This window comes from Dromiciops gliroides, chromosome 3, assembly GCF_019393635.1.
Source record: "Dromiciops gliroides isolate mDroGli1 chromosome 3, mDroGli1.pri, whole genome shotgun sequence".
NCBI classification, from domain to species: domain Eukaryota; kingdom Metazoa; phylum Chordata; class Mammalia; order Microbiotheria; family Microbiotheriidae; genus Dromiciops; species Dromiciops gliroides.
Genome location: NC_057863.1, coordinates 103,488,698 through 103,513,268, shown reverse-complemented (window position 1 = coordinate 103,513,268; position 24,571 = coordinate 103,488,698). Strand labels below are relative to the sequence as shown.

Sequence of the window (24,571 nt, the reverse complement as noted above, 5' to 3'; positions counted from 1 at the left end):
CAGGTCAGGGCCATGGTCGAGGCTGGGGCTGCAGCCACAGGGCCTGGGGAGGAAAGGCCAGAGATAAGGAGTGGATTCCTTCCTGTCACCAAGCTGGGCCAGCTAGTCAAAGAGAAGATAAAATCTTTGAAGGAGATCTATCTTTATTTACCTGCATATTAAGGAATCTTAGAACATAGATTTCTTCCTGCATTATCACTGAAGGATGAGGTTCTGAAGATCATGGGTGTTCAGAAACAAACTAGAGTTGGACGTACCAGGTTCAAGGCTTTTGTGGCCATTGGTGACTACAATGGCCATGTTGGCTTGGGTGTCAAGTGCTCCAAGGAAGTAGCCACAGCTATTCGTGGTGCTATCATTCTGGTCAAGCTGTCCTTATATCTTGTGAGATGTGGCTACTGGGGAACCAAGGTTGGCAAGCCCCAGACAGTGCCCTGCAAGGTCACTGGGCATTGTGTATCAGTTTTACTGCACCTGATCCCCACCCCTAGAGATACTGGCATTGTCTCAACTCCTGTGCCTAAGAAGCTCCTATTGGTTGTTGGAATTGATGACTGCTACACTTCTGCAAGGGGCTATACTGCCACTCTGGGCAATGTTGCTAAAGCTAACTTTGATGCCATCTCCAAAAGAAATAGCTACCTGACACCAGACCTATGGAAAGAGACTGTGCTTACTAAGTCTCCCTATCAGGAATTCACCAACCATCTTGTGAAGACTCACACACAGGTGTCTGTACAGAGGACCCAGGTAGCTGCTGTGGAAAACACATAGATTTGTTTTCTTTTAGTTTATTTGTTTTGTTTTTATAATCAAGGAATAAACTGAACCACACCTGCTTAAAAAAAAAAAAAGAGTTGGCACTCACTGTGTTCTTATATACATATTTTTTCAAAATGAATGATTGATAAGTAGATGTATACAAGGTAGATGTGCCATGACTCACACCTGCTCTGCTTTACTCTCATTTATCCTGAAAAAAATGGGGGAAAAGAGGGTAAAAGTGTTATATCTTTACCAAAAGTGTAAATGTCTGGAGTCATCCAATAATTATTCTTTTTTATAGGCCAACTGAAAGTGATAGCTTCTTCAACAGACCTTCTCAGATGAGTTCAATTCAGAGAACTGAATTATAATCACTAAAGACCAATTCCCCAGGAATATTCAATGTATGTGTCTATAATAGGAAGATATCATCAAAAAGTTTCAAAGTTTCACCACCTTTGTAAGTTCATGAAGATGAGCTGAAACTTTACTAAATCTAGAGTCATCCATCTACTGCCCTAAACTGGGCACTCTTTACAGGGAAAAATTTCAATGACAGTACTTCTAAGGGAAGACAAAAGGATATGGAGAGCAGAGTCATAGTAGAGGACAAAATTTAGCTTGGACCTTATAATACATGAGGTTTTCCCCATTTTCCTTCATAACTGGAATTTTTATATACAAGTCAATTTGTTTATCTTTAATCTCTATGATCAATGATGTTGTCCCCTTGGAAAATAAACAATGATGATTTTATTTGTAAAATCTTTGTGCTTGTGAGTCCTTTCCTGATAGTCCCATTTGATGATAATAGTTATTATAAAGAACTGTAGCTCAACTTTTTTTAAAAAAAATAAGGGAAGACAATACAGCAGCAGGAGTTTCATCCATTAAAGAAATTTATTGGTCCTTTAAAAATTTTTCATAGTTTTATATCTCATGAAGTAAAATAATCTACTTATAAAAAGCCACATTTAAATGCATTCCGAGTAACCTTGCATGAATAACTCCCAACCACCACCACCACCAAAGTTATAAAAAGTCCTTAATATTCTTATAGTCACAGTGAAGTTTTAAAAGTAATTTAATGCTTAAAAACTATTAAGGGGTCATCTGCCTCTAAGACTAATGACAATTTCCTTCAGTAATTTTATTTTTTCCTATGTCAATCTGCCTTAATTACATTTAACCTAAAACCATAGAAATGTTTTCTGATTTAAAAAAAAAAATCTGTAGACTTGAAGACCTTGATTCCGATGGCTTAGGGAGGAGATAATACTGATCTCATAGACTAAGCAATCAACGAATAAACATTTATTAATCACCAGATATGTGCCAGGCACTATGCTAAGCACAGGGGCAATGTGCCTGATATTGCAGGCTTTTTACATGTGATTTTTCTTTTAGGATAATACTGAAATATCTTGAATATTTTGGGGGTGAGTGAGGGGTACAGGAGTGAGTATTGCTGTTTGCTCTGTGCCTTTGTTCTTGATAACTATTGGAATAGTATATAGTCTCTGGAACATATCCCCGGGTGAAATGTGAGCTATCTCTACAATTTTTTAGGGAAGTAATTTAGTTTTTCTATTTCTTCCTGTAACTCACTTAACTTCTTCTCTGGGAATTTGGATCCCATAACACTTGGTGCATATATGTTTAGTATTTACTACTTCATTGTCTATGATAATTTTTAACAAGATGTAGTTTCCTTCCTTATCTCTTTTATTAGATGTATTTTTGTTTTTCCTTTGTCTGAGATAAGGATTGCTATCCCTGCTTTTTTAAAAAAATTGTTTGTTTTTTGTTTTGTTGTTGTGGGGCAATGGGGGCTAAGTGACTTGTCCAGGGTCACACAGCTAGTAAGTGCCAAATCACTGAGGCCAGATTTGAACTCAGGTACTCTTGAATCCAGGGCGGGTGCTTTATCCACTGTGCCACCTAGCTGCCCCACACTTTTTTTTTTTTAACTTCAACTGAAGCATAATATACTCTGTTCCTGCCTTTTAACCTTACTTTGTGTGTATCTCTCTGCTTCAAATGTGTTTCTGGTAACCAACATCTTGTAGGATTCTGGTTCTTAATCCACATGGCTATCTACTCCTATTTTATAGGAGAGTTTATCCCATTCACATTCACAGTTATGATTACTAACTTTTTTCCTTCCATTCTATTATTCCCCTTTATGATTTTCTTTCCCTTTCACCCTGTCCCTCCTCATCAGTGTTTTGCTTCTGACCACTGCCTCCTTTAATATGTTCTCCCTTCAATTAACACCCTCTTTTCTTTCCCATTTTCCCTTCTACTTCTATATAGAGTACGATAATTTTTTTTTACCCAAATAAGTGTGCATATTATTAACTCTTTGAGAAAAGTCCAATGAGAGTAAGGTTCAAGCAATCCTTATTGCTCATCCCCTCCCTCCTTTCCCTCTACTGTAATAGGTCTTTTGTACCTCTTCATGTAATTCAATTTATCCCATTCTGCCTCTCCTTTCCTTTACTCCCAGTATATTCACTTTTCTTCACCCTTTAATTATTTTTAATATCATCACATTACAATCAACCTATACCCATACCCTCTATGTATATTCCTTCTATCTGCCCTAATAGAGATATCATTCTTAAGAATTACAAGTATCATCTTCCCATGTAGAGATGTAAACATTTAAACTTATTGAATAACATTGTTTTTCCAATGTTTTACCTTTTTATGCTTCTCTTGAGTGTTCTGTTATAAATAGTGAATTTTTGTTCAGTTATGGTCTTTTCATTAGAAAAGTTTTAAAGTCCCCTATTTCATTGAATGTCCATCTTTTCCCCTGAAAGATTATGATCAATTTTTCTGGGTAATTGATTCTTGATTGCAATCCAAGCTCCTTTTTCTTCCAGAATATCATATTCCAAGATCCCTTAATGTCAACGCTGCCACATCCTATGTAACCCTGACAGTGACTCCTCAATATTTAAATTATTTCTTTTTGGCTGCTTGTAGTATTTTCTCTTTTGCCTAATAATTCTGTAATTTGACTACAAAATTCCTTGGAGTTTTCATTTTGGTGTCGCTTTCAGGAGGTGATTGGTGGATTCTTTCTTTCTTTTTTTTTAGTGAGGCAATTGAGTTAAGTGACTTGTCCAGGGTCACACAGCTAGTAAGTGTTAAGTGTCTGAGGCCAGATTTGAACTCAGGTACTCCTGACTCCAGGGCCAGTGCTCTATGCACTGTGCCACCTAGCTGTCCCCAGTGGATTCTTTCAATGACTATTTTACCCTGTTTCTAGGACATGGGGGCAGTTCTCCTTGGTAATTTCCTGAAACATGCTATCTATGATCTCTTTTAATCATGGCTTTCAGGTAGTCAAATAATTCTTAAATTGTCCCTCCTGTATCTATTTTCCAGGTCTGTTGTATTTCTGATGAGTTATTTTATGTTTTCTTCTGTTTTACATTCTTTTGATTGGGAAATGGCAATTTGCACTGCTTGACTTAACCATATTGTATGTATAAGGGAATAGCAGAAAATGACTAGAAGAGTAGGCAGAGACCATTTTGTGAAGGGAGTTATACAATAGGCAAAGATTTTTTTTTACTTTATTTGGAAAAAATGGGAGCAGATGAATTCCTGTTAAAGATGTGCCATGGGCATAAAGGATGGAGTGTAGAAATATTAGAGGCAAGGATAACATTATATTAATTACTTTGCTATCTCCTTTAGTGCTTCATACAGTATTATCCATATAGTAGGCACTTAAATATTATTTAAATGTGTACAAATGAATAGCCGACATGTTACATAATCTGAAGTTCTGAACTAAGATGGTACAAAGCAAATGAAATGGAAGAGACTAGTAATTTCAGATCCCTTATATCTTAAATATATAGAGACAGCTAGGTGGCCTAGTAAATTTAGTTAGGAAGCTTTGTTAAAAGGAGTCAGTATAACTTGAATCTGAATTCTGCCTCAGATAATTACACTTGCTATCACTATGGGCAATTCACTTGAACTCCCTTAGTTTCAGTTTCTTCATTTGTAAAATGGGGATATTTTTAGCACCTACCTCACAGGATCATTGTGAGGGTCAAATGAAATAACACATATCAAGCCCTTTGCTAAACATAAAGTCCTATATATGTACTATTATTGTACTAGTTCTCCATTCTCTCCCTCCTCATGTTATAATATATAGAATTACTCTTGAGTTTACATGTTTTATCTCCCATTTATGGCTACATATGAAAACTGAAGCAGTTTTGTCACTTTGGTCCTTTTCTTGAAAATTTTCCTGATGGGTTTCTGTGTAGAATAATAATGGGTTGTTCTTTAACTTATACTAAATAAACTTTTACAATAATGAATGTTTCCCCAGGAAATAGAAAAAAATTGTAATTCATTTTATTTGGTATACATGTAGATTTCTTATTACTGCAATAACTGCTTCTGACAAATTTCTAAACATGCTTTATACTTAATAGCACTTTTCATTTTTGCATTGCATAATACTTTATAAACCTCTCATTTACATATACACATATATAAATATATACACATATATAAAGCATCACATAATTCTTTATAAACCTCATTTCAGAACTATTATATGTATTATTGCCACAATTTTGGAAACTCTGATATAATACTCAGAGATATATGATTTTTCTCTAGTCACTAATCAGTGGGGGCAACAGGGAATGGAACCCAGAAATATACATCATCATCACTGTCATCATTAAAAATTTTTTATTAATCATTTAATTTGATTTAACACTTTACAAAGAGACCTGAATAGGCAGAATTACTTGACCTCCAGCAGCTTATAAGGCAGTCAACACTAATGATGCATGACCTGTGGAAAGAAGAACAATAATAATAAACTAGTATATGGAAAGACAAGTGAATTTGAAAAAAATAGTTTCAGAACTTACAACCTTACTTAAAAATTCAAGCTGAAAATATTGAGTACTTGAAAGTAAAAATGGTCTAATTCAAGGACATTGCATAACTCATTGTAAGGTACAGAGTATTGGTAAACCCCTAATGACCTGCTTTAATGTATTGAGAAGATTTATTTATGATTAGAGGAAGAATTATCTTCTATAAATTAGGCTTTTGATTTGATTGAGGGTAGTGGAAAACAGTTGTAAAAGATTATGGAACCACAAAACATTTGAGCTTAGTTGGACTTTCTTATGCATTAGTCTTCAACTGATACTTACACAAGTATTTTTACTATCTGTGAAGGGAGGACTTTTAGAAGGGACTTATTTTAGGCGACCAAGGCAGGATTGTTTTAGTGACAACAAAAGCCAAATTCACAGATAGAATTAGTGTATTTTAAGGCTAATATTGAAGTGGGTGGAAACAGGAAGCGTATATATGGAAATTGGGGCGACATTGTAGAAGCTCACATAATTCCCTGTGTTCTACAAACTCTTAAGCCATCTTTATATATGTTTGTAAATAGTAAATAATGATATATCTGATCACTTTGATGTAATTGAAATAATACCAAAAAACAAAAACAAAAAACAAAAACAACAAAAATAAGCTCACATGTGCTATAATTCAAGAACTATATTTTCCTGAAGATGTGTTGCAGGACAAATACAGTTGAGACCATTTTATGATTTATCCATTAATTGTTATTAACTGACCTTACTCTAGTTAAAATTCTTCAATTTCATCATCATCATCGTCATCATCGTCAGCATCATCAATTTTCATTATTATCAAAAGAACTTATAAGAATCATGGAATGTAGGAGACAGAAGAAATTCTAAAGTATATCTCATCAAAACACCTCATTTTCTTTTTAGTAATAAACAGTTTTATCTATTGTTTGGGGTTCCAATTTTTATCCCTCTTTCCCTCCCTCCCATAATCCTTCCCCAAGGCAGCAAACAATCATATATGGATTATACATGTATGAATATGTAAAACATTACCATATTTATCATTTTGTACAAGAAAACTTGATTAAAAGAAAAACGTACAAAAAACTAAAACAACATGTTCCATTAATCTAAGTTCTTTCTTTGGAGGTGGATAGCGTGTTTCATCAATAGTACATTGGGTTTGTCTTGGATCATTGTGTTGTAGAGAATGGTCAAGTCATTCGCAGTTCTTCATTAAACAATATTGCTGTCTCTGTGCACAATGTTCTCCTGGTTCTGCTCACTTCACTATACATCAGTTCATACAAATCTTTCCAAGCCTTTCTGAAATCATCCTGCTTGTCTTCCTGCTATTTCTAATAGCAGAATAATATTCCATCACCATCACATACGACTTGGTTAATCATTCCCCAATTGATGGGCATTCCTTGGATTTCCAATTCTTAGCCACCACAAAAAGAACTGCTATAAATATATTTGAACAAATAAGTCTTTTTCTCTTTTGGAGGATATCTTTGGGATATAAACCTAGCAGTAATATTGCTTGATGAAAGGGTATGCATAGTTCTATAGCCCTTTGTGCATAGTTCCAAACTGTTCTCCAGAATGGTTGGATCTTTCTTACAATTCCACCAACAGGGGGTTAGCATCCCAGTTTTCATACATCCCTCCAACATCCAATAGTTTCTGTTTTAAAACACCTCATTTTCAAGTCTAGTCAGCAGTTATTTATTAATCCCTGACTTTGGGCCAATCACTGTGCTTAGAGCTGGGAATAGAAAGTTTAAAAAAAATTTAAGGAGCTCATAGTCCAATGGGGAGACAACATGCAAACAAATTTGTACATACATGATATACATGACATATTAGACATTAAAAAATTATCATATGTGCATGCATATAGATATATTATAATGAAGTGCCATAAAATTTGAAAGCATTTTGCATGTGTTAAGTCTTGTTATCCTTAAAACAATCCTTTGAGGTAAATACTATAGTTATCTCCATATTATAGGTGAGGAAGCACAGATGAAGTACAGAATGGTTAAGTGACTTACTCAGGGTAACACAATTAGTGAGTGTCTAAAAATGGATTAGAATCCAGATCTCTTTTTCTTTTCTTTTCTTTTCTTTTCTTTTTTTTTTTGCACAGCAATGAGGGTTAAGTGACTTGTCCAAGGTCCCATAGCTAGTAAGTGCCTGTCAAGTGTGTGAGGCCAGACTTGAACTCAGGTCCTCCTGAATCCAGGGCTGGTGCTTTATCCACTGCACCACCTAGCTGCCCCAGAATCCAGGACTTCTGGACTCCAAGTGCTGCACCCTAAACACTGTTACACTGAGGTGACTAATCTCATAGGAAAGACAGTAAAATTATGGAGCACTGGGAAAAGCTTCCTATAGAAGATGAAACTTTAGCTGGGACTCTACAAAATCTGGAAAAGCCAGGAATTGAGATGAGGAAGATGAAAATTCCAGGCATACAGAATAGGCAGTGAAAATAGAATTGAGAATTGGGAGATAAAGTGTTGCAGAAAAGTGTCCCTGGATCATAAAGTATAATGGAAGAGAGTAAGGTATAAGAAACCAGGAAAGATGGAAATGAGCCAGGTTATGAAAGGTTTTAAAATCCATACAGATGATTTTATAATTTTATATCTGATACTGCAGGTAATGGGGAGCAATAGTTTGCAGATTTATCTGATAATCCTAGAGTTAATCACTTGAGATCAAACAAATCATATCCAAACTGGAAGTGAGACATGTTGATTCCTTCTTCAATGATCTTTCTACCACATTAAATACATACTAAAGTATGGCTCAGTGTAACTCTGTGTGTGTGTGTGTGTGTGTGTATACATACATACACACCCTGATGAATACTTGTACCTTTATATTATTTTTTCTGTTATTAATTTTTTTTCAAAGCAGACCAATAACATCATGATGTTGGGGTCAGAGTATTCAGCTGTGGATGATTAGTCCAATATGAAGCCTTTACCACAGGTTGGACACAATCTGTTAGAACATTTGGAATGGAGATGACTCTGGATTTGTACAGGTCACATTTCTTTGGTGCTACAACAATTCTGCTTTGCTCATAGAGTATAGAGCCTGTTATGATGCAGGTTCACCATGTTGGGTAGTTCTGTGACATTGTCTTTCATGTTTCACAGTTGATATTAAAGTTTCTCAAAGAGATTTTGAATGTGTTCTTATCCTGTTTATTTTGACCTCTCTGTCACTGTTAACCGTGCACAAGTTCTCTGTAAAATAATACTGTAAGTGTCCATTTGGCATTTGGGCTATGTGGCCAGCCCATAGAAGTTGAATTCCCTGTAGCAGAGTTTGATTTCTTGGCAGTTCATCTCCAGTGAGGACTTCAGTGTCTAGTACCTTATCATGCCAGGTAATCTTCAGAATCTTCCTAAAAAGAATTCAAGTAGAAGTGTTTAACTTTTCTGGCATGGTACTGAAAGACTTTCTAAACTTCACAGGTATACAGCAATGAAGTTGGTGCAATGGCTCTTTCAATCTTTAGTTTGGTAAGCAGCCCAATACCTCTTCTCTCCCACACTTTCTTTCAAAGCCTCCTGTCTTAGTTCTGGCAATTCATGCATCAACGTCATCGTTTATGTGGGCATCCATGGAAAGTATACTGGCAAGGTAATTGAACTTAACTATAGCATTCAAATTTTCCCCATTTACAGTGATCAGTGGTTCTGTGGAACAGTGTGGTGTTGGCTGATGGAGGACCTCTGTTTTCTTGGTGTTGATTATCAGGCCAAAATTAGTACATGAGGTAGGTAATCCACCTATACTCTGTTGCATCTCAAGTACAGAGGCTGCATTGAGGACACAATCATATGCAAACAAGCAACTTTTCCTCCATTTTGATCTTGGCTTGTAACTTTTTCAAGTCAAATAGTTTAGCATTGTTTGGGTAGCATGACCTTGTTGTAGGAGTCTGACAAAAATCACTGAAAACATCATGTTAAAAAGCATTAAGGCAAGCACACAACCCTCCATTGGAGACTGGGAAAGTATGAAAGCATCACCCTTCATCCAGATCATGTGCAAGCTTGCCATCATAAAGCTTGTGTATAATACGGATGAACTCCTTTGGGCAACCACATTTTGCCATTATCTTCCACAAACCCTCAAGACTGATAGTTTCAAAGCCTTATATAGGTTGATGGATATTGGACATTTTGTATACACCGCTGTTGTGCTCCTGGCATTTCTCCTGGAGGTGTAGAGTAGCAAATGCCATGCCAACCATTACTTTGTCCTTTCTGAAGCCACAGTGGATCTTGGACAGATGACTATCTTCCAGGTGAAGTATCAGCTGATTATAAACTACTCTTGAAAAAATCTTGCCATCAATAACTAAGAGAGGGATCCTTCTGTGATTTTCATGGGACACTGTTTTCTTTTATAAGGGTGGACAATGGAGGCATTCTTGTTCACCTAGGGGATAACTTCCTCTTACCATATAATCAGAAATTTTCAGTTCAATTCTGCATAAGTAGTGAACCCCCTGCCTTGTAGATGACTGCTAAGATGGAATCAGGAGCTTTGCCACTTGAGAGGAGCCTAATGGCATTCAATCCCTCTTCTTCAGTTGGAAGTTCAGCCAAAGAGGGATTGACTACAATCTGAGGCATATATTCAATGGCTTCAGCATTGTTTCATGATGGTCTATTGAGAAAACTATGGCAATCTTTAGCCCATCTCTCTAGGACCATGTCCTTATCTCTGATCTGTTGTAGGTCCATCAGCACTCAGTAGTTAAGGTGCACATGTAAGAATATTATAAGCCAAAATCACAGTTAACTGGGATACACTGAAAATGAAATGTTCAGGTTAATTGATTTTTTGTGTTACCTGAGGACTGTACTGTAAAAATTTGAGTTTTGTTTTGCTTTTTTTTTTATGTGGGGGGGAGGGCTTTGCTTTTTTTATTAATCTTACTTGCAAAAGGATTCAAAATGGTCAAATGGAAAAGGAGACACAAAAGCTCTCTGAAGAAAATAATTGCATAAAATTTAGAATTGAGCTAATTTCTTTATGAAAAATCAAGACACAATAAAGCAAAACCAGAAGAATGAAAAAATAGAAGGCAATGTGAAATATCTCCATTGAAAACAACTAATCTAAAAATAGATCCAGGAGAGTTAATTTGAAAATATTTGGACTACCTGAAAACCATGATCAATAAAGAGCTTAGACATCATCTTCCAAAAAATAGTCAGGGAAAATTGCCCTGATATTCTAAAAGCAGAAGGTAAAATGGAATTGAAAGAATCAGTCAATCACTTCCTGAAAGAAGACCCAAAAGGAAAACTCCAGGAATATTATAGACAAATTCCATAGCCCCCAAGTCAAGCAAGCTCCCAAGCAATCAGAAGTCAATCAGAAAGAAACAATTCTAGTACTGTAGAGCCACAGTCAGTATAACACAAGATCTAGCAGCTTCTACAGTAAAGGATCAGAAAGCGTGGAATTTGATATTCTGGAGGGCAAAAGAATTGAGATTATAATCAAGAATAACCAAAGACTGGAATTCAGTGAAAGAGAGGACTTTCAGGCATTTGTGATGAAAATACCTGAACTGAATAGAAAATTTGGTTTTCAAATACAAGACCCTAGAGCAGTATAAAAAGGTAAACAGGAAAAAGAAATCATGAGGGATATTAAAAGGCTAAACTGTTTACATTCCTACATGGGAAGATGATTCTTCTAACTTATAAGAACTTTCTCAGTATTAGAGCAGCTGAAAGGCATATACTTAGACAGAGGGCACAGGTGTGAGTTGAATATGAAGGGATGATATATATTTTTTTTTGGTGAGGCAATTGGGGTTAAGTGACTTGCCCAGGGTCACACATCTACTAAGTGTTAAGTGTCTGAGGCCGGATTTGAACTCAGCTACTCCTGAATCCAGGGCCAGTGCTCTATCCACTGCACCACTTAGCTGCCCTAGGATGATATCTTTAAAGCATGTTTTCATTTATCTTTTTTGTGGGGCTGTCACGGTTGGGTGGCTTGCCCAGGGTTGCATAGCTGGTGAGTGTTAGGTGTCTGAAGCTGGATTTGGGCTCTGATACTCCTTGGTACAGGGCTGGTGCTTTATTCACTGTGCCACCTAAGTGGCTCATGTTTATATCTGTAAAAAAAATAAAATTAAAAGGGGAGAGGAATGTACTGAGTGAAAGGGAAAGGGAGCGGTGGAATGGGGTAAAGTATCTCACATAAAAGTAGCAAGAAAAAGCATATGGAGTAGAGGGGAAGATTGGGGAGGTGCGGGGGAGTGAGTGAGCCTAACTATTATCATAATTGGCTCAAAGAGGGAATACCATACACACTCAATTGGGTATAGTAATATAGTTACCCTGTGGTAAAGTGGGAGGGAAAGAGGATAACGGGGGTGGGGTGAAGGAAGAGAGGGCAGATTGGGGGAGGGAGCAAGTAGAAACAAAACATGTTTGAGGAGTGATAGGGTGAAAGAAGATAGAATATATAATAAATGTCATGGGGAGGGAATAGGATGGAGGGTAATACAATTAGCAATAGTAATTGTGAAAAAAATTTGAAGTAAGTTTGTCTGAAATGCCTCAGTTCTCAAACACATAGAGAACTGAGTCAAATTTGTTAAAATGAGAGTCATTTCCTGATTGATAGATGATCAAAAGACATGAAATTTTCAGAAGAATTAATCAAAGTGACTTATATTCATATGAAAAAATTGTTCTATCTCACTATTGATTAGAGAGATTGAGGTCAAAACAATTCTGGGTATTACCTCATACCTATTGGATTAGATAATAGGACAGCAGAAGAAAATGACAAATTTTGTGTGGATATGGGGAAAATGAGACATTCATATACTCTTGGTAAAGTTGTAAACTGATTCAATCATTCTGTAGAGCAAGTTGGATCTATGGTCAAAGGGCTCTAAAACCATGAATACTCTTAAAATTAGGAATACCACTAGGAGGTTGGTGTTGTAATGATTGGAGTGATGCCACCTGCTGGAGAGTTACTGAGGAATGCTCCGCAATGAGGAGAAGGCATCTGATGGCAAGCCATGTGGTCAGTTTCTTGGTGTCAGGAACTGATGTTTGCTTTTGGATACTGTCTATCAAAGCTACCAGCCAATTAGCTTGGAGTTGTGTGTGCATGTGGATGGGATGTTCCCAGTTTCACAGGAGGCTTCTGGGAGGAAGAAGAAAGTGTTGGGTCCTTTTTGTTCCTGACCTCGCTATGGCAGGTCAGATGATGGAGTCTCTTAGAAATAGTTACATTTTTACCTTTCTCTCTTATCATTAGATCCTAATGCCCTTTAATAAATATTTAAATATTCTTGCTAAAGCTTCTAATTTATTGGCAACCACTCATTATATATGTTAGACAGACTAGCTAGAATTTTAACCTTACTGTATCCTAAAAGAGATTAAAAAAAAAAGTTGAATTCGAAATTTGGGTGACACCCATCAGTTGGGGAAAGATAGAACTAATTGTCGGATGAGATTAGGATGGAACACTATTGTGATGTAATAAATGATGAGCAGTATGCTATCAGAAGGACTTATGAAAAAATGCCTTACATCTACAGAGAAAGAACTGATGGTATCTGAATATAGATTGAAGTATTTTTTCTTAGTTCCTCTTTCCAAAGTTTTTCGTCTATTTTCTTTCACAACCTGACTAATGTGGAAATGTTTTGCATGACTGCACATATATAACTTATATTGAATTACTTGAGTTCTTAAGGGGGTGTTGTAGGGAGGGAGGGAGGGAGGAAGAGAATTTGGAACACAAAGTTTTAAAAATCTATGTGTAAATTTGTTTATACATGTAACTTGCGGAAAATTCTAAATATGTATATATGAAGACAATGAAATATTTTATGCAAGGCTGCATGAAACTTCAGAAGCCATGTAGTTCAAACCCCTCATTTTATGGATGAGAAAACTGACGCCTAGGAAAGCTAAGTTACTGACCCAAGGTCAAAAACAGGTGAATGTGAGAGGCAGGATAAGAATATTGGTCATCACACTCAGAATCATTATGTTTTTGTTTTGTTTTGAATATATACCACATTGTATTTGAATTGGAGTCTTTTCAGGCAAACCTATTATGTCCAAAATTAGTTAAACATGAAATAGAATACAGATCTTTTTTATCCAATGAAAACTATCTCTAAGTCTTAGGAAACTCTATTTTGTCAAATCCTTCTTTCAGTTCTTTTCTACTACAATAGAAATAATTTACAGTCAGAAGTAATTTAATTCAGTTTATGCAGGAACAAGACTCCCCTGCACCATACTTAAAAACAGTCTTGTTGTTCTTATTAAAAGGCAAGTGCCTCCCAATATAGTGCATTTGACTTTTTGATGGCTCTATTTATTAGAATTTTTTTTTCTTTTTAGGGGCAGCTAGGTGGCACAGTGGATAGAGTAGGAAGGTGAAAGGAGGGACTATTTGGGGGGTTTTGCCTTTCTTTGTGTGCCTAGGGCTTAGTACAGTGATTGAAAGATAGCTTGATGTAAATGTTTCTTGATATTGGTTGATCTCATCAAGAGGAACTTAACCTGAAAAGAGAGTAACTACTTATGTCTATCTACCACACTAGATACTGTAGAAAATAGCAGCTACAAAACAGGATTAACCATTAGAGTGGTAAAATCATAATTCCAGTTCACTTGGAAAAGAAATTGGACTTGATCTAGTTTTCTTCAGAGATTAGAAAAGAACTTTGAAAACTCCCTCTATTCTTTTTTTAGTGTCCACTATGTTATTAAGCTTTTACGCCTTATGTTTGTTCTACATCATCAATTACCTTAGTTCTGTTTTTTATAACTATTTTCATTTTGCCACTTATATCTTCCTTCAGTTACTTTACAGGCTTCTCAACCCCTCTTGGGGATCTTGTTTCATTCATATTTAGAGAAACAGTCATTGCAATTGTAGTATTACCTTTTTCTGAAGATTCCTCTTCATTTTCTTTTATTACTATTATTTCTTCACTTTATTAGGACTTTCTTCCCCCTTTCTTTTACTTTGTTTTGTTTTACTGATTTGATCTGACATGTCTTTTGAAATGTATTATAATTTTTGTGCTGAACTTTTAAACGTCAAATAAAGAAAGCATTTCTACAGTAGTAATTTTCTGCATAGTATAACAGAAAAAGAGGATTGTACATAAAAGTGTTACCACGTAATACAGCTTTTTAAAAAATGTAATCCATTCAACAAGTGACTTTCAAAGCTGTCCTGCCTGTCTTTGAGTCTTTCTGGTCTTCCTTTTATTCTCCTCTGTGCATTTTTAAATAAAATGCTTCAATGATTCCAAATTTTTATTTCCTTTATTTTGGCTACCCTAGTACTAGAACTCTCTTCTACCATCTCCCAATTTTGAAAGAAAAAGAAAAAGAGGATCTTTGTGACAAATAACTGTGTCAAAAATATTCGTCTTACTTTAGGCAGTATAATTTCACTAGTCCTTATGATTTGGGGTTGACTATTGCATTGTTCAGAATGCTTAAATCTTTCTTTTTTTTCTGTATTACCATTTTGCAAAGAATTCTCCTTGTTCTGCTCACTTCAGTCTTAATCAATTCATACAAATTTTCCCATTATTTCCTGAAGTCATCCCTTTCAATATTTATTATGGTCTATTGCATCTCTATATCCTGACTTGTTCAGCCATTTTCCCAACTGATAAACACCCTCTTTGCTACATCATAAAGAGGCTTAGCAGGTCCTTCTAATCTCCAAGTCCCATCTATTCCCAGCCTGGCTTATTCTGTCATATGTCTCTCTCTCTCTCTCCTCTCTCTCTCTCTCTCTCTCTCTCTCTCTCTCTCTCTCTCTCTCTCTCTCTCTCTCTCTCTCTCTCTCATACACACACACACACATACACATATGTGTGTGTGTGTGTGTGAATACTTGTTAGCAATCAGAGTATCTCCATGAGGGGCTAGAGTCAAGACAATGAAGTACTGGTAGCAACTAAGCTGAACTTTCCCTGCAAACAACTTTAAAATCATATTGCAAATCAAATTATGGATCACTAGATGCAACAAAAGATCAGGGTGGGACATCTTTACAGAATAAGAAAAATAAGGAGGTTGGCAGGTGAACACTGTGAAACTGAGGTGAGGCCTATCTGAAATGCAGGCACATGGTGGCAGGACCAGCAGCAGACAGACCTTGGGGGCAGTACCAGAAGCAGGAGCAGCAACTTCAGGAACTATCAGCCTGGAGATAGTAAGAGACTCAAACAACTGATCAAAAAGAGTTCACAAGTGACTCTTTACTGGAACTGGGTACAAACGATGCTAATCAGCAACTTTATTGCCCATCCCCAGTTATGTGCCACAGTTCCAAATTGGAGAGGAGCACTTGTGGTTACTCACAAGCAAGTGGGGGTCGTGGTACAATTCAAAAGAGCAATAGGACTTGTGGCCACAGTAGAGCAGAGGATATGGTCATAGTTCCTAGACCAAGGGGAGTGCTAATGCTTGTATAGGAGAGAAAGGGGCCTGGTCACAGTTCCAGAGCCAAGAGGAACAATAATACTTGCAGAAGAAGAGGAGCAAGGGCCTTTCCTGGGTAAACACCACAGCACAGAACAGGAGAGCAATAATCACACCTGTCCCTGAATAATATCACCTTAGAAGCAACAAAATATTTCAGGCCATAAAAACTGTCTTGAAAAAGAGCAGCAGGGGCAGTGATCACACACACACACACACACACACACACACACACACACACACACACACACACACAAACACAAGCCTGAAGCTTTGGCTGATGCCTTCCCACACACAAATGAGCAGAGCCCAATATTTTTTTTTTTTGCAGGGCAATGGGGGTTAAGTGACTTGCCCAGGGTCACACAGCTAGTAAGTGTCAAGTGTCTGAGGCCAGATTTGAACTCAGGTACTCCTGAATCCAGGGCCAGTGCTTTATCCACTGCGCCACCTAGCTGCTCCCCCCAGAACCCAATCTTAATGTAAAGTTCATAGTCTAGAATAATTCTAGAAAAGTGAGCATAAAAAATATAATAATAATCTGGCCATAAAAAGCTAATGCTGTTGTTTGCTGTCCTTCATTAATTAAAAGGACCATTATTTGTAATGAATTGGAATTTTTTTTTAAGTGAGGGAGGGGTGTGAAAGGTCACTAATCTCACTCTCTCCTCTAGAGCCATCTGGGTCCAGAGGCAAGTTATAAAACAGGACAATGGAAGATGGCCTTGGGTATTTATAGGAATTGGGGTAAAGTCACTTACCCAGGGTTACACAGCTAGTAAGTGTCTGAGGTGAGATTTGAACTCAGATCCTCATGACTCCAGGGCCAGTGCTTTATCCATTGTGCCACCTAGCTGCCCTAAAAAGCTACTATGCTTGAACGAAAGACCAAGACATAAAATCCTAAGAAAGTGATGTCCAAATCACCATATGTAAACTCACAGAGAAAACTGCTAATTGGATCTAGTGTCAATCATAATTCCTTAAAAGAGCTAAAGAAAGAGATAAGAGTGATAATGGAAAACTTAGGAAAAATAAACAAGAGTAATGTAAGAAAAGTATGAACAGCTTAGTAAAAGAGGCACAAAAATAATTAAAAAGACAGCACCTAAAAAAAAAAACACAATCCAATAGAATTTGTAAAAACAAAAAAGTCACAAAAATTTACTTAAGAATAAAACTTGTTTAAGATCAAAATTGATCGAATAGAAAAAGAAACAAAAATTCATTAAATAATTTAATTCCTTGAAAATTAGAATTGTGTCAATGTAAGCTAATGCCTCCATGAAAAATCAAAAACAATGAAATAAAGTAGAAGAAAATGTGAAATATCTCCTGGGAAATAAAATGACTAATCTGCAAAATTGATCAAGGAGACATAATTTTAAAATTACTGAATTACTTTAAAGCCATGATAAAAAAATAGCTTAGACATATTTCAAAAAATAATTGGGGCAGCTAGGTGACATAGTGGAGAAAGCACCAGCCCTGGATTCAGGAGGACCTGAGTTAAAGTCCGGTCTCAGACACTTTACACTAGCTGTGTGACCCTGGGCAAGTCACTTAACCCTCATTGCCCCACAAAAAGAAAGAAAGAAAGAAAGAAAGAAAGAAAGAAAGAAAGAAAGAAAGAAAGAAAGAAAGAAAGAAAGAAAGAAATTATCAAGAAAAACTTCCCTGATATCCTACAACCAGAGGCTAAAATAGAGATTGAAAGAATTCAAGGAATACCACTTGAAAGATACCAAAATGAAAATTCCAAGGAATATTATGGCCAAATTACAGGAAACCCAAGTCAAGGAAAAATAATAAAGGCAGCCAGAAAGAAAAATTCAAATATCATGGAGCTAGAGTGAGAATCATAAAAGATCTAACAGCTTCTATATTTTTAAAAAATAGCTCAAAACATGATATTTCAGAAGGCAAAGAGCTAGGATTACAACCAAGAATACATTATCCAGGAAAACTGAGTGTAATTCTTCAGGGAAAACATTTATAGTCAACAAAATAGAGGACTTCTAAGCATTCCTGATTAAAAGACCAGAGCTAAAGAGAAAATATAAAATTCATAAACAAGTCTCAAGAGAATCTTAAAAAGGTAAATATGAAAGAGTAATTACATTCCTATATATAAATGTGATGCATGTAACTCTTAAGAACTTTGTCATTATTAAGATGATTAGAAGAAGTCTACATAGAGAGCATGATTGTGAGTCATTTAATGAGAATGAAGGATGCACTGGGAGAAGGTGGAAGGGAACGTTAGAATAGAGAAATTTTTCTTACATAAAAGAAGCATGCAAGGAAGAGCTCCCCACCCATTCCCAGTAGAGGGGGGAATGAGGGGGAGTGATTAGCAAACAATTCTTGAAGCTCACTATCTTTGCAATTGTTTTGAGTTTTATATATATACATATATACACACATATACACATGCACACACATACATACACATGCATATATTATATATATGCATGTATGAATTGTGTATATACACACACACACACACACACATTTATACACACATACTCAATTGGGTTTAGAAATGTATCTGAGTAGGAAAATGAGAGGGGAAGTGGTTAAGAGTAATGGGAGGGGGCAGCTAGGTGGCACAGTAGATAAAGCACCGGCCCTGGATTCAGGAGTACCTGAGTTCAAATATGGCCTCAGACACTTACTAGCTGTGTGACCCTGGGCAAGTCACTTAATCCCCATTGCCCTGCTAAAATAAAAAAAAAAATTAAAATTAAAAAAAAAAGCGTAATGGGGGGGTGATTAGAAGGAGGGCAGACTAAAGAAAGTTATGGTCAAAAGTCAAACAGATTTTTGAGGAGGACAGGATAAAAAGAGAGAAAGGATAAACATAATAGGAAAAGGGGGAATATATACAGTTAGTAATCATAACTGTGAATGGAAATAGGATGAGCTCATCCCTAAAACAGAAACAGAATGAATTAGAAACCAGAATCCAATAATATGGTATTCACAAGAGATACAATTGAAACAGAAACACACACACACAAACACACAATATTTGAGGTATGAAGCAGAATCTATTATGCTTCAACTGACTTAGAAAAGGCAGGGGTTGGTGGCACCGTGGATAAAGCACCAGCCCTGGATTCAGGAGGACCTGAGTTCAAATCTGCCTTCAGACACTTGACACTCACTAGCTGTGTGACCTTGGGCAAATGACTTAACCCTCATTGTTCTGCCAAAAAAAACGGCAGGGGTGGTAATCATGATCTCATATTAAGGAAAATTAAAAAAAAACCTAATTAAATATAATCATCAAGAAAACTACATTTTTCTAAAAGGTATCACAGATAATGAAATAATACCAAAAAATTTTACAGCAAATTTCTCAAAGCCTTTATTTCTCAAATATATAGGCAATTTTTTTTAAAAAAATAAGAACCATTCCTCAATTGAATAATGGTCAAATGATATGAACAAGCAACTTCCCAAAAAAGAAACAAAAGCTATCTATAGCCTTATGAAAAAATTCTCTAAATCACTATTATTTAGAGAAATGTAAATTTAAACAACTTTGGGGTACAACCTGACACCTATCAGAAATGACAAATGATGGAGGGTTTGAGAGAAAATAGTTACAGTAATAGTCATAGTAATAGTTATAGTTGGTGGGATTATAAAGTACTCCAATAATTCTGGAGAACAATTTGGAATTATGCCCAAAAAGCTGGAATACTGTGCACACTCATTGCTCAAATTGGAAGCAGTAATACCGCTACTTGGTCTCTAGTAAAAGATCAAAGAAAAAGGAAAAGGACCTATATGTACAAAAATATTTATCGTAGCTCTTTTATGGTGATAACAAATTGGAAAGTGAGGGGATGCTCATTAATAGGGAAATGGTTGAACAAGTTGTGGCATATGATTATGACAGAATATTATTGTGCTATAACAAATGAAAAAGTGATTTCAGAAAAAAAAATGAGACCTCCATGAACTTATGCAAAGTAAAGTGACATCATTAAGGATATCATTATATTCAGTACCAGTTATGTTGTAATGATGATCAACTATGAAAGACTTGGTTACCTTGATCAATACAATCATCTAAGACAATTCCTAAAGACTCATGATGAAAAAAATAAAAAGCTATCTACCTCCAAAGAGAGAACTGATGAACTCTGAATGGAGATTAAAGTATGAGTTTCTTTCTCTCTTTATTTTTTTTTGCTTTATTTGCAACATAGTTAATATGAAAATGTTCTGTATGACTTCACATTCATAATTGATATCATTTTGCTTACTTTCTCAGTCGTTTTGGAGGGGTGGCAGGTATGGAGAAAAATAAAAACTCAAAATTTAAAAAGAAAGGAATGTTAAATAATAAATAAGTTGCTTTTGTTTTAAAAGAGTAATTCTATAGATTTACATAGCCGGTATGAGTTGAGTTGCTATGAACTGTTTCTTATAAGATAAGTAAAGTTCAATACATTCAAACAAAGATAAAGATCCACAACTGAACAAAGTGAATTATTTTTCATGGCTTAGATTATAACCACTCACTGACTTACCTATGGATGACAAACATCAATTAAAAATTGAAAACTTTAGGAAACCCCTATTAATCTCTAGCATTTAGCACTTCAGGTTATGTCTGTGTGTGCATGATTCTAACACATTTGATGAAAACTAAATTATTATTGAGTTAATTGTATTTTTTCATGTGGATATTTAAAACAATTTTGACATTTGAGAGAACTTTCTACTTTTCTTCAGGATGCGTGGCATCATGTAAGCACAGATTAATTCCTTCCGATAAACTGTAGTTTGTACTTTGACAGCATTTTAACTGACCATTTTCACATCCCATTCCTCCATAAGAAGTTTTCATTACCATATACATTCTGGGTTATTTGATATCTCAAGGAAAAAGCTCTAGTAAAAAATGCCTGAAAACTACCTTGTGCCCTTATCTTTTCAAAAGGAAAAGCATGTGCTGAATAGATGAATTAAAAAAAAAGATAGGGTGCCACAGACTGCCGTTCAACAGAAACCATTGATCTTTACAAATTAGACTGACAACAGGGATCCCTTAAAGTCCATAGCAGAGTGAAAAAAAAATCTCTTCCCTCTGACTTCTTTTTATCTCCTCTCTTCCTGTTTCTAGTTTCTCTCTTCCATTCTCTCCTGTCCTTCATGACTTGTACTAAATGTTGATGAGGTAATAGCTGATAGAGCCTCAGTCTATATCATCTGGGAAATGATTTCTGACTTTAAATATACTGGATGATATTTTTTCTGGATGATATTTTTTGTAACAATTCGAGTTTTGGCATGATTGCTATGGAATTGATTACATAGCAAAGAACTTTTTATTGAAAAAGAGCAGTGGATTTTTTAGTTCTTGCATACCAATTCAGTTAAAATACATCTGTGACAATATTGTTTATGTGTGTAATGTGATTTGGGGAGGGGGAGTGTGGTATGTAGGAGTAGGAGATGGAGGGTGAGCTGGAATTTTAATGCTCCTTTTGATTCTTGGTGGCTTTACCCTTATTTTGTTGCAGCTTATAATGGACAAAAACTGTTATGGAAGTAATCACTAACTTCCTTGAAAGAAGCCCTTTAGCCTAATTGGCTAGACACAGAATGTCCAATACCATCAAACAAAGGAAAGATCCCCAGTAGAGTAGGGACAAGGATGACAGTCAGCATGTATAAACTCAGCACTGGTTGAAGATGTGAATGTTCAGGTAGAGAAACTAAAAATGAAACAGTAGCAGTGATGATGGATTGGTGAGAATAGTGACGACAGCTGAGGTTTTTTGATATCAGCATCTTCCCTCACATTTTAATTCATAAATTAGTACCATTGATAGAATGGAATGGGTGGCGATCAGGCCTTCACTGATAAGCAAGTGGGGTGGAATATTTGGTTATGGAAGGGAGGTAAGTGAGAAAACAACATATTGCAGCTCTTCCCATAATTCAGTCAACCTTCTCAGTTCCTGAACTTCTGCCTTTTCCTTTGAATTTTAGGCTTATACTGTTTTTTGTCAGTGTGTTTGTTCTTTCATCCATGTAGGTGTATATTCACTGTTGCATTTCCCTCCATTTTTGACTGGTAGTTTTCTTTTATTATTTTAAGATCCTTTAATGTTTTCATTCAAATTTCCCTCACCAAGGCAAAGTATTTGGTGACCTATGTGGTATGAAATTCCCAGACCCGCCTGTACAAAATATCTATTCAACAGTCTTCACTGTTCAACATTATTCCCAGCCCTTAAGCTTAATTTCATTTAATTCAGTAATTAAAAACATCTTTTAAGCACTTATTATATATAAGGCATGAATTCTTCTTACTTTTAAGAAAGACAAATTTTTTTAAAAATTACATGATTACTGACAAAGAGTTTCCTATTGGGAGAGGCTGGAACAGGACATATAAACATAAAAGTAAATATAAGATAGAGTGAGATGGAGATGAAGAAAATATGCAAAGTGTTCTTAGAAAATTTGTAGTGGAAGCAGGAATGAAAAAGAAAGGTAAATTTGAAGAGTGATGAAATTTCACATGTTTCATGATATCTGATAAAATAAGTCTGCCATACATTAAGCCTGGTATATAAGGGGAGTGGCTAATTTAGCTTATGAGAGTAATTGTTTCATACATATACACACGCACACACACACACACACACACACACACACACACATATATATATATATATGTAATGCTACAAGTTCCATGAAGACAGGCACCATTTTTCAGCTAAATTTTCTATATCTCTCAATTTCCTATAAAATTATCATCCCACAGTAGCCACTTAATAAATATTTGCTAAATTACCTTGTTTTGTGACTTTCTTTAAAAATCATATTACTTTTTTTCTACTTCTTTTCCACTTGACAATTCTGTCCTATTCCTGTTATATTTTGTACTCCCTAACTATTCTTTTGCCTTAGATTTGCTTGTTCTAATTTTTATCTTGTCTTTACTGGGTACCTGGATGTCAGACATGTCACAGCCTGTTATTTTTGTTCAATATTTTTTCTTGTGATAAATGTCAGGAAAACATTGTTTGTTTGTTGTTATATGTGCTTGTTCTAAGCCCCAATTCCTTTCATTTCCTGGTTTGATTCCATTATGATTATAGAAGGCTAGCTTATCCTGGAATTTGTGTCCATGGAAGCAAGGTACCTACCTACCTTCCCCCTCTTACTTCTAAAAATACACAGGAAAAAACTATTTAAATTTCAAACATTGTAAAATGAAATCTTAGGGAGATATAAATTATATGTATATATAAATTATATATATATATAAATTATATATATATGTATATATATATAATATAATTAGTGATTGATGGTCCCTGGTACTTCCTTGGTCCCTGCTAGGCCTGAATATGAATTTCAACATGAATTCAAGGTGTATGTACACCTTTCTTTTTATACTAGATTATACCAGGGACTATTAGTGTTTTCTTTGTGTACTCTTAGAAGGAAAGGATAGCTTTGTATGATTTCTCCTTTTATTTTCTTCAACTCAAACCAGCTACCATATATTAAATGTGTGCTATTTGCAAGGAACTGGTGTTACAGAAAAAAAAGAAATTAAGTCATTACCATTCTCAAGGAATTTATATTCTATTGAGAAATGGACCATTCATGAAGTTCAGAAAATGCAAATAATTTAAGAATATAATGGAGCATTTCAAGGAGCCTTTTTGTAACTGTCCTTTCCACCACATGACTCAGGCCTCCTGATCAGAGGTAGACTAGGAGACCAATGTTAGAATTATATTTATTTATTTATTTATTTATTTATTTATTTATTTATTTATTTTTGCGGGGCAATGGGGGTTAAGTGACTTGCCCAGGGTCACACAGCTGGTTAAGTGTCAAGTGTCTGAGGCCGGATCTGAACTCAGGTACTCCTGAATCCAGGGCCGGTGCTTTATCCACTGCGCCACCTAGCCGCCCCCTAGAATTATATTTAAATGTAGCTCTTGTTTCAGGGCTCCAACTATAAGTTTTAGTGTATGCTCTACTCAAAGACCTTTAATGTTTTCAACTACAGTTTTAGGCTAGAGTTGATGCCCTGTCACAAGAGAATGTTGAGCATGTGAATTGTTAAATTATATTAGGTTAAATACAAAATCAAAATAATTTTTTACAATGGATTTTTACTAAATCAGAATAATTTTAAGCCCTCATTGTGTTGGGAAACTTTCACCTCCTCCATGTGGTTGTTGCATTTTACTTACCTCTAGTATGATGACTGTAGCACAATAGAGTTGACTCCCTATGTGAACAATGCTTAGATATTGTATACAGTGTTTTTCCCTTAGGATGTAATCAATAAAGCAAATATATAATAAATAATCTAACTCA

At 35.6% G+C, this 24,571-nt stretch overlaps 1 protein-coding gene across 1 annotated transcript; it reads left to right on the top strand.

Moving 5' to 3' along the window:
- Positions 1–222: 222 nt before the first annotated feature.
- On the top strand, positions 223–774 carry LOC122747195 (40S ribosomal protein S2-like). The gene has a single exon (XM_043993371.1). It carries the CDS (start codon positions 223–225, stop codon positions 772–774), a length of 552 nt encoding a protein of 183 aa, XP_043849306.1.
- Positions 775–24,571: the final 23,797 nt, after the last annotated feature.

Coding starts and splice junctions, on each gene's coding strand:
- LOC122747195 (XM_043993371.1), top strand. CDS start 223: ATGGGTGTTCAGAAACAAACTAGAGTTGGACGTACCAGGTTCAAGGCT.